Genomic DNA, 13,272 nt, shown 5'->3' with positions numbered 1-13,272 from the left:
CAGGTTACTGCATTTCGTAAAGGTGACAGATCATCGTTGCAATGAGGTTGAAACAATCTGTTTATTCTCTGTGATTGTCAGCAGGATCAATATATTAAAACATCTACTTTAATGAAGTTATATGCTTTCATGCTACTTATTTAAACAGTGAAAAAATTACGTTGTGTCTCAAGTCATCAAAATTTGAGATTATTATCAGTTTCCAATTGCTGATACCCCAAAATTGCACGCACAGAAGGACGCAAAACCTCCTGACATACATACCTGCCATTGGATACAACTATTCAACCTGGGGCTTGTACAGCAATGACCTCAGTATCTTTGATTATTTTTTTTTAAAACATCTCTTATTTACCAGGTGCGAGCCTGAATGTTAAATCTTCATTCATACTAAACTGCCACAGACATTGATAGTTCAGGAGGGAAGACTGATTATTAAACATAAGCCACCACATCAAGGCTGCTGAACAAAATTTTCTGTACTTTGCCATTAGCCCATCTCCAAGGCTCTGATGCATAAATAATTCAGAACCGCTGTCAGATTACTTATCTGCCCAGTGGAATGGCTCTGTATATCTAAGCACCGTTATTTTCAGGCTCTAGCGTTTCCTGTGCTGGGACCTTACAACAAATAAGCAAACAGGTGCAAATGGATTGTGCTGGGAGAGCAAAATAATCTGGTGAGCATGCAACCAAATACTCTTGAATCACACTGTAAATCATGTACCTTTTTGTTACATTGTCAGCTTCATGCAATGAGGAATCCACTTAAGTGACGCACTAATAAGCACCTTTTCTGCTTAACTGGAATCGTTGCCAAGGAACAGATTCAATGTAATACTTTTCAGGTGCCTCCAAACAATAGATAATACCACTTGGCAGTGTCTGAAGCCTGTTTACAGATGCGAATCGACATTTGATAGAAGAGATTTCCCACAGCACATTCTGTGGTTCATTGCAAGCTGCTCTCTGGCTCTGCTACAGTCACTAGTCAATTTTGTCAGTGTCAACTTCACAAGCAGAGCATCATATACCTACTCTGAAATACATGCATAAAGTAGAAAAGTCTCAGCACTTCTAACATTCCCGAGAATGTCCACCTGCTTAGTCAGAATCATTCTAATTCTACTGGTGTATGGGAGTTCAGAGTTTCAATACATGTATAAGAATAAGCAGCATGAACAACATTTACAGATTGGATTACTGACACAAACGCTCACTGACGGCCAAACTTCTGCATAGTTTCTTGCATGACAATTTTGAAACGTCAGAGCAACCTAGAGGAGTATAACACATACACACCCTTGTGAAGCCAGCAGAGATCAGGGGCAATATTGATGACTCTTCACGATCAGCATGCCTTTTAAAGAAGGATGACAAAGTCAGAGATTATTTCTGTAATCAACTGAGACCCAGTTTCACAAGCCATTGACATACCTGTACCCCAGATGTCACACTAAAGCCTAATGTGGCTAGATCCTTACAGGATCTATGAATACAACACGGTGTTTGTGGGTTTTATAAGCTTTCATCTTTGACGTGGATAAGCCAAAATTTTATTTTCCTTTTTGTATGTAATGAGCTGCTTACATCACAAAAAAATAATGCTTCAAGAATAAAAATTAGCTGTTGCTGGAGTATTTCTTTTTTGGTACTGGATTCTTTGTTGTTTATGCTGTCCTTAGTCAAAGATGCACTTGGATATCTACATGGACGAAGTTTTAAGAAATTACTTGTCATCTAGGTGTACCAGATCTTAGGTGGGCCACTCAAGATGCCTGAATGAGGATTGATTTTATGGTGTTGCCTAGCCAGTGCCTTCTAGCAGGTCACTTTGGGAGGATGTACTCCTAAAAATTATATATCTGAATAACTTTTAAAAATTTGGCTATACTAACTGTTAAAAGATACTCAGCATATTTGAACGTATGGCTGGAATTTGGAAGAAAGGCCATTAAATTAAGTTTCTGTAAATGAGCAGATGGAAGCTGGTCAGGTTTAGCAGATGGCACAATGGCTTTTATTTATATGTGAAATTTTGGATCTCATGGCACCTCTTTGCTTACTGTCCACTTGTTTCTTATGCATGAGAAGAGAATGATGCCTGCTAAAGTACACAGTTTGCCCAAGATTAAGCAGAGAGAGAAGGACAGCTGACAGAAAAATTTCCCCATTACCAGTTATCTGGTAATGCTCCCTCCCAGAAGCACAAAGACAGGCATTCTGCAGGGGAAAAATAACCCAAAACACAACAAAAAGAAAAAACAATAAACTGAATGGCAGGAAAATGAAGATTATCCTCCGTATGTTACTGGCTAAATGTCAGGCTTCTTCACAAGCATGCTTCTTGCAGCAAGAAAGGAAAAGTGTGGAAGTTCTCTGTCTGTGAAATTCTAAATGGTGACTCCAGAACGTTTGTGTTTAGCACATGGGAGCTTGACACAGCCAGCTCAGCCCCAGTGGAAGGCACACTGGTTTCTGAAGTTTTCTGTAGACAGGGACACTAGACACATCTGAAAAGTTTGAGAACTCAGGCTTCTGAGATACCGTCACTGTGAGGGACTATTATTGTGTCCCAATGCACGATGCGAACATTTTGAAAAGACAAAAAATGAACTGCAGGGAAAAAAACCTTTTGAGCAACTTCCTAATTGTGAGTCAGCAAGCCCAGCTTCCAAGCTCTCCTACGTTGCAAAAGAAGCTTCTGTCCCACAGAACCACAGGTGTCTTTCTCTCTGATATACATGAAACAGCTCTTGAATCACTATTTGCTCTTTTGCTCCTTTTTTTCCTCTTTTGTGTTAGTTTGATGAGTGACAATTCTGATTGTAGAAGCAATGGTTACCATAGGCAGAAGACTTCCTGACATAAAAACATGGAAAATTATATTCAGAATGGAATCCCTTGAAATGTTTAACTGGAGTCTTTTGTTCACTAGAGATGGTGGTGGCAAATGGGTTTTTTAATAGGAAATTTCAACACAGAATCACTTCCCAGTATAAATATTTTCTGAGAAGTGGACACTCCCTAAATTTTACTCTGAGGAAATTATCTTCCATTTATTTCATTTCAGATTAAATATATTGCTTTCTTTTTTTTTTTTTAACTGTTAAATTATTTTATTATATTGAAGTAATGTTTTCAGAGAGAAGAGTAGGAAAAAAATACATGCAGTGCTTTACCGAGATGTCATAATATAGTCTATTTTACTTTTAAAATTTCTATGATCAGATGCTACTTTGTACTGATCAAATTGTTCTGTATCTTTTTTTGTAATTCAGCAGATCTCCTGTTTGTGCTGTGATTAATCAGACTGAAAGATGGATCAAGAAAAGTTAAAAATACAGATCTATAAGGCAGTTCCACAGTTCTGTACATCATGTTGATGAGGTTGTTTGAAATATACTCCCAAAGCCTGCAACGATGAGGAGATGGGAAAAAACAAGACCCAAAGTCAAAATTCTTTAGTAAAAACTAGAAATCAAAAATCCTGTCCCAATCCTATAGTCAAGGATGGTAAAAACTGTCTGGTATAACACATTACCACTAGCACAGTAAGAAGTTCTAATTTAAGTTTTTTAATGTAGCATTTACTTTTACAATTATAATAATTACATTTTCTTTAACACATGTGAAAGTAAAGACACAAGTATTTACCTTTGTACTACACCAATAATGACTGTATTTTCCGAGGGTTTTGTTCTTCTGATAGACCTTTAAATGAAAAGCAAATCATTTAACATTTGTTTAAGTTCACATTTCAGAAAACATGATTTTACAGAACCTTCACACAGTACTTTTCTTAAAGTCTTTCTTTTAAAGGGTTTAACAACAAAACAAAAATCAAATCCTGAGCCTGCTGGATGACTAAGAAAGGAGAATTAGTTTAGCAATATCTGTGAGTCCATGAAAAAAAAACCAACAAGAGACACAGAGAATGTAGATTAACCTAAATCTCACATACTCTCAGGGGGGAAATAGCAAAAAAAATTTCCCCTCTGAAACAGCACAGAACAGACTTGTCTGCAGGACTTCGCTTCACTCATTTAAGGAACGTTTTACTTTATTCTGAGACAGAACGGGAAAAATGTAACACGGGGAACACTGCTGATACCTAGCCTTTGCCTGACAAAGATCTTATCTAGTTACTGTAGTTTAGCAAGAAGGGCCTTTGTCCCAGTGCCCTGAACCCACCACACTCACCCAGGGTACATAACCTGACCCCACCACCCCCACCCCTCAGACTGCCATTTAGTCTAGACACATTCCCAAAGGGTATTTCACTGGAAAGTCACTGAAGCGAGGCACCACTGCCTGTCAAGTCTCTGTGGGGACACTCAAAAGGCAAGCCCTTTCCCCCTTTTTTCATACTTCGCAGTTTGTAGAAGTATTTTTGGACTTAGTTTGCAACTTTGCTCTTCATAACAGATTTTCAAGTGTTGTAGATACAGAAACGTGCACACGAAATATTTCCTATCCACATCTGGAGTTACTCAACAGCAAGTGGTATTTCAAAAAATGAACACTAATGCTCAGAACGCTAATGAAGTGAATGTATTCATTACATTGCTTGGTGGCACAAGCTATCTTCACAGTTAATTTAATGTGCAAACAACGAACCAGGTATTTGGAAAAAAAAAACCCCACAACCGTAAACCAAACCAAACCAGTTCACTATGGCAAGAAATATGTACACTGTGGCTCCAAGCCAGTTTAAGCTCCAGATACCCTAGCACACAACCAAAAATGCTGCAGCTGTAAGATGTAAAGCACTGAGGTAACAGTATTTGATGCTGCCAATGGACACCTGTCCAAAAAACCCCCAATATTTGACCAATTTTATAAAAGGGTCATATAAAAGCAAAAAAACCTTTGATGATGTGTCAGCTATATAGTTAAGCATTGATTACACTGAAATGTTGCTTACCTGCATAATGCTTCTGCATCAAAGTATCTGGAATGTCTATGGTCAATAATGATAATGTCATGATGTTTATCAAGAAAACATTCTAGTGCAGATTCAGGTGTCCTGGTAATATTACACCGAAATCCAGCTTTCTCACATGCCCAACGGAACCCGTTACTCTGGTCATCTTCTTTGGCAAATACTAAAAGTACCTGAGTTAAAGACAGTGAATCATTACAAACATCTTACATGTACAGTAGATTCTGTGATTTTTGCCTGTTCTTAACACGTTTTGTAAAGCCACTTCCAAGGCTTAATCCATTGTTTCTAACCGAATTGCTTTCTACAGACTATTGCTTTTTATAAATTGTCTGTATACAGAGGTGTTTCAAGTGGATAAAACTTGTGTGCCAGAGCCATTTATATCCACATGGGATGAACAAGGCCGGGAAGTGGCTCTCTCATCATTAGTTACAAAGAGAGCTTGGGCAATCAGTTGCGACTAGATACATATATTTCAGGCAGTGTACATGCTATAACAGCGAGTCTACTTTTCTTCACTGAAATTGCCTCGTATACAACTATTTTCTTGGATTCTATTTTTCTTGCCAGATGATATTCCAGAAAAAAAAAAAAAGTCATGGTTCACCCTGTGTGAATTGGTATTTACCAGTGCTTCAATGGCATGATGAAAAACGTGCCTTCCTTTTCATCTCATTCTAGCTCCCCACAGCACTGGATGCAGCCCACTCTGCAGGGTTTCTGCAAACTACAGATAGGCTGCTTGAGATGAACTCATGCGAGACTGGAATCACAGGCAGTACCTCTGCATATGAAGTATGTCCCCACGCGACTCCTAAGCAAAGCTTGCCATGGGATTTGTAACACAGAAGGAGATTACCGTGGCTGAAATCCAGAACTGGAAGTCAGATCTGTGAGCCACTATCAGCTCTGTCCTAACATTAGGTAATTGCCAATAATATTAACCTTTCTGAGCCTTTTTAATATCAATACAATGCCTACATACTACAGGTAGGATAAGGCCCAATTCCTTCTAAAATGTATTTCAAATTCTACGATTGAATATGGTACAGAAGATAAACACAAAGCCTGCTAAGACTCTCACTGATGTGATTGTGCTTTGTATCAGGATAATGTTTTGTAGAAGAAAACTTCTTTTGCTTGAAAGAACACACAGAATGGCAGACTATAGTTCTGTGTTAATGTTGATTTTGTGGATGACTCAGTATATGCAGCCTTTTGGAAAGATGGATAACTAAACCAGCATTTGGGCTATTGTCTCAAGACACCAACCTTCCAGTAATTTATTCAAACCACACTTAAGATGTATGTTTTGGTCAGAAAATAATGTGGAGCATGTGTAACTTGCACCACATCCCAGTGTCCTTTATCTTCTGGGTGATTTTAGGAATTCCAGTGCTGGTTACACTTTGGACCAAGTTGGTGAAATGTCTACCAGTAAATCTTAACATTTCTGTGTAGTACATACTTTTGTAAGAATGAAGGACTTTGTACTCATTTAGTTCAGATTCCTTTTATAGCAACCTGCAAAACTGTTTTGCAAAAACATGCCATAGTTTGGGCTATATTTAGTGAAGTTAATCTGTAACACTTAAGAATGGTTTTCAGCAATAGCACAGAAAAGCAGCAGATCAGAGCTGTATGATGGACTCTGGCACAAATGTGGTGTTGTCTAACTTCTCCTTCCCTCATGCCTGCCAGCTATATTACCAGGACAAATTGGTATAATTTTAGAGTGGCCTGTGACTGGACAAAAGCAATACAAACATTAAGAACAATAAAAGAGGCAGAAATAGTCAAGGAATGTTTCTGATTTATACTTAGGGAACAGCTGGATGAGGCTGTCCTAAGATCTGATGTTTGGTGATATTACTGTCTGTTCTGATAACAGGTCCGGAAGATGTTGAACTGCAGTTCTTGAAGACAGACATTTCCAAATTATCAAGTCCAAATTACTTCCACCCAGGAGTTTTGTAATTACTGACTGAGGAACATCTTGGATTATTAATGGTTCTGTATGCCTTGGGATACAAGAGAGTTTTCAGAGGAATTCCAAAGGAGTCCTGTATCTGCAAACCTCATGCACATCCCAGACAAAATAAGGGAACAATTGACAAATGACCTTCATTAATAAAGACATAAAAGAGGATGAATTAATGCCAGTCAACAATGAATAACAAAAAACCATACATTGCCAAGCTCACTTCCTATATTGTGTGATGATATTGCAACTTTGGTTGATGCTAGTAATAATGCTAGTGGAATAGACCTCGACGGGACATTTGGCTTAGTACCATTTTGATGAGATTTTGATTAAGAATTGACTACCAGTAGAATACAAAACAAGGCACACATTAAATTGATTACAAGCAAACTGATAGCACAAAGAACTACAGATACCTCTATTTTTATGAGCTGAGAGATGGCCGGAGCAAAGAGTTAGGCAGGATTTTTAGGATACACATAGAATGCCGGGATAAAAATGTCTGTTAGGTGCACGTAAACACTTGACAAAAATGCTCTGTGAAGATCTCTATCCCCCAAAAATTCCAGTCATGAATTTTAAGCTAACATCTGTGATGTTTTAGAAATTAAGACTTCGGTTTGAACTGTTGTATTACCTGAAGTTGATCTTGATGAAGTCTCATAGGGCCAAACTGCACATCCGTTACTGGTGCCTAGAAGAAATAAGAAAGGATCTTATTAATACATATACACCTAGGTAAGAAGAAAAATTAGCACTGTTAGAGAGCACATTTCTTATTTACCACTGTCTCACAGATATATTGCTATCATTATGAGGCTTCTTCATGATGGTCTTATTCTGCTTTTGTAAATTTATATGCTAAGCTGCATTAACACAGTTAGAAATCAACAAGCTATTCTTCAAGTATTTTTTTACTGTTACTTTAAACATAGAGTAATGGATTGTCATGAAAGTTTGCTAGACAGACTTATTTTTCTGTATCCTCTGTATCACTTCAGCTGTTCTGCAAAACACGGAAGTGTTTAAAAATTGCTTTTTTTTAAAATGCAAAAAAACACTACACCTCCAGGAGAAAGGCCAAAATATGTAACTCTGCTCTTCGAATTTCCCATGTAAGAGGTGCCCAGGAGTTCTATGCAAACACACTGATTTCATTTCTCCAAGAGCATTTTGGTGCATTCCGTCCTTCCCACCCAGCCCCTCCAGGGAAGGTTTCAGCACCGATATTTGTACTTGACAAAGCACATATTCAGCATGCAACTTTGCTTTGAAAAACCCTGGAAAAAAGCTGTCATATGTCATGCTTTCTGCATGCCAGCGCTTCCCACATTAGATTCTGTTCAAGTAACACTGGCAAACAGTGTAGCTTAGGATGCACAAACTGAGCTGGGATCCTTCCTTCTCACGTGTCACTTCAAGGAATGGAGGTCAATGACCAGAAGTGATGTTTATCGCAACTGTTTCTTTTTGATACAATTAATCATTAATCAAGCTTGAACATGAATGACTCTTCAATTGGTATGGGATGGACTTTCTAAAGTAGTTAAACACACAAATACAGAGGGAGACTCCAATAGGATTACGCAGGTTAGGTTCTTTGGGAATTCCCATGAGGCGAGTATCTGCACTTTCATGTGCTTAAATACTTTTCCCCTCTTGTCTCAGAAATGAAAACTAAAAAGCAGGAATAACAATGCTCCTGATTCAAAACAGGAAACAGAGTCCAACCAATGGTCCTTGGACTTTACATAGACTCTTCAAAGGTAACCGGAGTAAAAAAGCAAAAGAAAATCAATTTTGGCAACGCAGTAAACGGAAGACATCTCTTGATTCATATGTACAAAGAAACGATCTGTTGAGCACAAAGGTGGCTTTTTTACATTGCTGTTTTTCAAAGTAAAACCACACTTGAAGATCAGAGTTATTGCTTTGCAGCCTAGACTTCTTCTAATAAGTAATTTTAAAGACTCATCAGCACATCCCACAGATAAATCTTTTAGAATTGCATGCTCCATTCTTTCTATGACCTTGCTGCTCCATTGCTCAGCCCTCAGTTTTTCTCACGTGTGATTTTATCTATTCATCAACTTGGAAGCCATTGCTGCAACATTAAATAAGCAAGAAACATGACTCAATGAAAAATGGCAACGTAGTGTCTGCAAAAACAAGCCAGGAACCAGTGTTTGCATATGTTATTTAAGGGGGTCTTTAAAAGGTCATGTCAAAATGACATGGAGGGGTTTCAGATTTACTCTCATCCTGGTCAGATCAGCTTAGTTTAAGTATGCTTCAGTATGTTTTTTTCTAATTTTGAGATCAAGAACATCTCTTCAGTTGAAAAAATCAAGCTGCTTTATTCTCCTTTGTGGCACATCATCCAGTTATTCAAAATCTGCACTAGAAAATAGCAAATGCATATGCTGATAATGCACATAGCAGAAGGGAATCCAGCTCTTTGCACCAGTGTTACTGGTTTTGCCGCACTGACAGTAGTAACTACTTGTCCCAAATCAGTAAGATCAGCAGAAATGCCTGAAGGACACAGAGGGAGTGTATCTATTGAGTAAAAGATGCCTTTTTTACAGTCACTTCTCTGACCATAACCACACTTCAAATTAAATTTTGAAACATTTGTTTTTGTACACTCCAGCTGCCAGCATAAAGCAGCAAGTGTTTCCAGTTTCACCAAGAGATGGGCCTGAGCTGCAAGGTTCAGATCCAGAGCTGAACTCCACTGGTGTTTGGGGGTATGTAAAACCCCATCCATCAGGCCAGTGTACCCCTGGACTACCAGTCCCAGTCCAAGGGGAATTTTAACAAATGAGATCAACCCAGCATTGCCAGTTACTGCTTTTCTGATGCTTCTTTCCTTTAAAAAGGTTGTGAATGAACAGCCATCAAAGCATTTAAAGGACTGAGCCTGAAATCACTTTTCTGCCAGCAACCTGTGGCCATTTCTAGACTGAAAATTCCTGTCTATGCACCATTTAAGCTTAAGTTACAAGCACTGCCCAAATGAGATAAACTGTCTGGCTACACGTTAACTTGCTGTCCTGAGTAGAAGAAAAACCCTGGCCTGCATCTCAGCTGGAAAATTTTTGTGAACTCCAGTTAATTCTTAATCCTGTTGAAATCTGTGCAAGTAACTTGACTAATCATTTCAACTTTTTGTGTGCTGCTAGTAGCGCTGAGAAGTGACATGCGATTAAGTACTGTGTCAAAAATCAAGGCGTCAGCAAGGATTAGCCGAAACTCTCAACTATCGGTGAACTAAGTGAGCTTTAAGAATACCTCTAACGCCGCAAGCTTACAACAAAACCAACCCCAGCCAAAGCTCACATGTATAGTAACTGCACAAACACATCTTCATTCACTCACACCTTTTGCTACTTCTTCCCTGAAGTTTCTTTCCTACTTGAAAAACAAAACCCCAAGTATATTTTCAGACTGACAAATGTGACTTATGCACATGAGAGCCTTCCAGGCAGGCACAAACCTGCAAGAAAGCGTATGAGAAGACAGAGAGGTAGAACTAGTTGTAGGTTCCTGGAACTGATGGTGATAGAGCTGGGTCCCTTGCCAAAGAGCTGCTGATGCAAACTTCACGAGTAAGTACAGCGTATGTGACTGTGCAAGACTTGAGTCCAGGATGCTTTCAGCACGATGACTATGAATGTAAGTCTTTTGAAAATTCTTCCTTGGCCAAACAACCTTAGAGGCCATCCTATAACTTGGAGCCAGGGATCAAACCGAACAGACGGTAGGAAGGGGTCCTGCTGCAGATTTCTGACGCTGTAGCCTGTTCTCATTGCAGCAGGGCTCATGGTCTCAAAGACATCTAAACGCCAGAATAGTTTACAACAGTAACTAATTCTCAGGCTGTTGAAAATGCAAACCTTTTGGGCTCATCTGTGCTACTGCAACATCCACAATAGCTGCAGCTTAGTTTCTCGAGGTTTGGGGAGCGAGAGATGCCTGTAATAGCAGGCTGCAGGTCAGCAGCTACTAGTTAGCTTTAATTGCAGACAGCAGCTTGGTTACTGCAGCAGCGAGTGTTTACACCCTCTGCTTAGAGACAGAGCAGATAATCAACTCCAGACTAGTTTAAATGCTTACACATAGCAGTTGAAGCCATTTTATATCCTCTGATCTGCTAACTACTGCTGGTAGTACTTACTTTCCCCCAAATTTGCCTTTCTTATTTGAACACTGTATTTTCTGTCCTGTCAAAGGAGGCCTAGCCCCGGCACAAAGTGAGATGTGTCCCAGGCAATGGGCATTACCCACCCATACGATAGCTGTCAGGGGGGGTTATCTTCTACTGACTGCGCTGTGCAGCTTGACACTAGCTAGAAATGATCTGCATGTTGTAGCATCTACAATGCAAACATCGAAATTGCAGATTGAAATACTTCATGTTTCCAATGTCCATAGAAAAGTGAATGTTTGGCAAATAAAAACAACTGAAATAAGCTTTAAAAAGACAGACCCCAACAACTGTGACTGGTCTGATTAAAGCACAACAAACTCAATGTTGACCTGATATAACCTGGTAAAGTATTTCTCGCTATGAGTCACTCTTTGCCTTTTACCAGAACTGAATCTACAGGAATGGTCTGTTCATGGTTGCTGGGTTGTTTTTATTTTTCTTCCTACAGCTAGAAAAACTTGAAATGAACTTTCTCAATGAATAAATGTAGAAAGGAATAAAGAGTGGAAATAAAGCCAGCCTGATCCACACGCTCCCTATGGTGATAAACTGCCTGGTTGGCATGTGGGACACTTCAAAGCAGCCCACAGGTCTCCTATTTGCTAGAGGTCTCATATCTTGGCTTTCTCCAAAATGCCTCTCTTACCATCACCAATCGGAGAGGAGAGCAAACCTCTTAAAAGGGCAGAGTCAGCCCCCAAAAAATCCTTTGGATATTAACTGCCATGCAATACTGCTACAGAGGAGCAAACACATTCCTTCTGGAGGCTGATTTTCTGAAGTCGCTTCTTTTATGAAGCTTTTGCGGGACGTTCTAAAGCAGAGCCCTGCACAGCTCAAGGTAACTCCCATCGGAGCTGGGGCTGCCGACCACTGCAGCACTACCCGCTCAGGGGAAGGGCTGGCTGGGGAGCTGCTGGCATCCTGGGGAGCAGAAGTATGCACCTGAAATCCTCCTCCACAATGCACAACTGTGCCCTCGCTTCCTTTCTGCCACAGACGGGGCTGTGTGGATGACAAGAATGACTCGTCCTCTCGGCATCTGATCACCACACACAGCCCTGGCCTCTTGCTAGTATCCCTCCCTAAAGGGCTGCTGGTAGCATTTCTCCTCCTGCTGCTCGACACCTTATTTTTCCTGCAATGACTTGAACAAAGAAGTGACATAAACTTTTGCTGAATGGACTGCAGAGGGAACCTGCTGCTGGTTGGCTAACGTCCGCATTTAGAAAGCAGACCACGAGAAGAGAATTTCTGTTGGTAGTTTAACACTATGTAACTGCCTCTTCAAATACACTTCACCCTCAAGGCTCTGACTCATTATAATGTATAACACAGATTAACTACAATGATTAGACATAAGAGATATTGCTGGTCCTAATGGACTACAGCCAGCAAAATTTACTCAGATCAATATTTTGAGACATCACAACAAAGTGTTTTATCAAATTTTAAAATACATACTTAAGTTTTCTGCATATACTAGGGACATGATATAAATCAGTATGAGTTAAGTCATCACAGCAAGATTTGACATTCTTGATCATCAACATATGCTAGGAGCTACAGGTCTGTTAAACTGAATTTTGATAATTCTAAGAAAAACAGAGGGATCAACTTTACAAAGGAAAAAATATCCTTTTTCTTAACCTGCTGGTTTTAAGCATAGATTTATCATCCCAGAAAACGAAAGCTCAAATGAACTCATAGCTTTATACCATACCTTAAGTTTTAACTGATTCAGGATCTATTAGCAGAGGATATTTGAATTCTACATGATAAAGCCCTTTATCAGAATCATCAGCATCCTCCTGGATGCTGAAAGCTAGGAAATAACCCACTCGCTATAAACTGACATGACCAGGTCCAGGATCTGGTCCACCCAGGTCATACCAGTATGGTGCCTTTATCTCAACAGAGGAGTGTGTGACAGTGTGGCTAACACTTCTGGGCAATGAAAGTTTCCCTGTTCAGGATCAACTGTAGGTTTTCACTATTCACATTTTTCTTTACTTATAACGATCTTTATCACTTTCTGAAATATATGAATACTAATCCAATCCATGGTCATTTACCTATTTCTTTCTCAGTGGAAATCTACCGAAGTAGAGAATTTAAGATTTAGCT

The 13,272-nt window shown here is 39.4% G+C and overlaps 1 protein-coding gene across 6 annotated transcripts in view; it reads right to left on the bottom strand.

Moving 5' to 3' along the window:
- Positions 1 to 13,272, bottom strand: part of PDE8A (phosphodiesterase 8A) — a 157,333-nt gene that overhangs the window by 29,258 nt on the left and 114,803 nt on the right. For all 6 annotated transcript variants that reach the window (XM_027792515.2, XM_055810620.1, XM_055810614.1 and 3 more), the window contains 4 exons: positions 7,570 to 7,626; positions 4,928 to 5,118; positions 3,658 to 3,714; positions 1,303 to 1,360 (listed from right to left, as the gene is read on the bottom strand). In XM_027792515.2, coding sequence (XP_027648316.1) covers positions 1,303 to 1,360; positions 3,658 to 3,714; positions 4,928 to 5,118; positions 7,570 to 7,626 — 363 coding nt within the window. The remainder of the gene's footprint in view (positions 1 to 1,302; positions 1,361 to 3,657; positions 3,715 to 4,927; positions 5,119 to 7,569; positions 7,627 to 13,272) is intronic.

Source organism: Falco peregrinus, chromosome 1 (genome assembly GCF_023634155.1).
Source record: "Falco peregrinus isolate bFalPer1 chromosome 1, bFalPer1.pri, whole genome shotgun sequence".
NCBI lineage: Eukaryota > Metazoa > Chordata > Aves > Falconiformes > Falconidae > Falco > Falco peregrinus.
The sequence above is the reverse complement of the archived record's forward strand: the minus strand, read 5'-3'. Positions and strand labels throughout refer to the sequence as shown.